Consider the following 1,655-nt stretch of genomic DNA (forward strand, 5'->3'; position numbering starts at 1 on the left):
CAATACAAACTTCTAGATGTTTTGTCGCCCTTCACTATACTTTAATCAAGATAAAACTTCAGCACTATCATTTCAGACCAGACCAGTAGTGTTTTACTGCCAAGATCGACGTACACAGAGCACATATGTACTATCATATTAATAACTGTGCTCAATGTGTGGTTGACACATACTTGACATGGTGAGGGAAAATAAATGATATAATTATGATACACTCGGATATCAGGCCAATTTAACGTATACTTCGAAGTATACTTAACTAGTATATCCGGGTATTAGGGCATCCCCAATGGTGCGACGGTAAATCCTATTTTCCGTTTTTGAGGTCAAATATGCAGTTTGGCAACCCCAACGGTGTGACGGTATCTACCGCAAAAGAGCATATTTTTACCGCGAGACGGCAAATCGGCCATTTTTACCGTTTTATGAGCCCCGAACGGCAAAATACAGGAGCCAGGGTTCTAGGTTCGTTGTGATGGTCCAATGTGCACGACACCAGGATGAAAGCCTGATATCCTGGTGTGACGGTCGAAGGTGTTGGACGCCAGGATGTTGTTCTAGTGTGATGGTGAAGGTTCAGGACGTCCGTCCAGGTAGTCTGGCGCGTTTGACTTCCACTGGCGGAAGGTTGATTCTGTGATGTTGTACGTCTTGGCAAAGAAACAGCCTGTCGCTCGAGCATGGTCCAAGGAGTCGTGCATGCGAAGAAAGACCCGCACACAATATTGACGTTGACGGCGTTGAGCAACTCGGCGTGACGGAGGCATCGCTTCAAATGCATCAGTGATAACGTTGGACGTCTGTGAGCGCGAGTTTCAAATTAACCAATCCAATTCTTCATTTCATATTTGAACTGGCCAATTACTGCGCTTCAAACCAATTCTCTTTGTTCAATGTATTTCATCTTGATTGCATTTGTCGCGTTGAGAAGTTAGAGCAATAGTGACAGTACCACTGTGAGCCAGTTTCTACCTGGTCCTCTGACGACCCCTGTTCTTGTATGAGGGTTCTAGGTTCGTTGTGATGGTCCAATGTGCACGACACCAGGATGAAAGCCTGATATCCTGGTGTGACGGTCGAAGGTGTTGGACGCCAGGATGTTGTTCTAGTGTGATCGTGAAGGTTCAGGACGTCCGTCCAGGTAGTCTGGCGCGTTTGACTTCCACTGGTGGAAGGTTGATTCTGTGATGTTGTACGTCTTGGCAAAGAAACAGCCTGTCGCTCGAGCATGGTCCAAGGAGTCGTGCATGCGAAGAAAGACCCGCACACAATATTGACGTTGACGGCGTTGAGCAACTCGGCGTGACGGAGGCATCGCTTCAAATGCATCAGTGATAACGTTGGACGTCTGTGAGCGCGAGTTTCAAATTAACCAATCCAATTCTTGATTTCATATTTGAACTGGCCAATTACTGCGCTTCAAACCAATTCTCTTTGTTCAATGTATTTCATCTTGATTGCATTTGTCGCGTTGAGAAGTTAGAGCAATAGTGACAGTACCACTGTGAGCCAGTTTCTACCTGGTCCTCTGACGACCCCTGTTCTTGTATGAGGGTTCTAGGTTCGTTGTGATGGTCCAATGTGCACGACACCAGGATGAAAGCCTGATATCCTGGTGTGACGGTCGAAGGTGTTGGACGCCAGGATGTTGTTCT

General features: G+C 46.5%; 1 protein-coding gene across 1 annotated transcript; it reads left to right on the top strand.

Moving 5' to 3' along the window:
• Window positions 1–680: 680 nt before the first annotated feature.
• On the top strand, window positions 681–1,306 carry H257_18605 (hypothetical protein; the record flags this gene model as incomplete). Its single annotated transcript, XM_009847700.1, has 3 exons — window positions 681–754; window positions 1,110–1,141; window positions 1,209–1,306. 3 exons carry the CDS (start codon window positions 681–683, stop codon window positions 1,304–1,306), a joined length of 204 nt encoding a protein of 67 aa, XP_009846002.1.
• Window positions 1,307–1,655: the final 349 nt, after the last annotated feature.

Source organism: Aphanomyces astaci, assembly GCF_000520075.1.
Source record: "Aphanomyces astaci strain APO3 unplaced genomic scaffold supercont1.185, whole genome shotgun sequence".
In the NCBI taxonomy this organism is placed as follows: Eukaryota; Oomycota; class Saprolegniomycetes; order Saprolegniales; family Verrucalvaceae; genus Aphanomyces; species Aphanomyces astaci.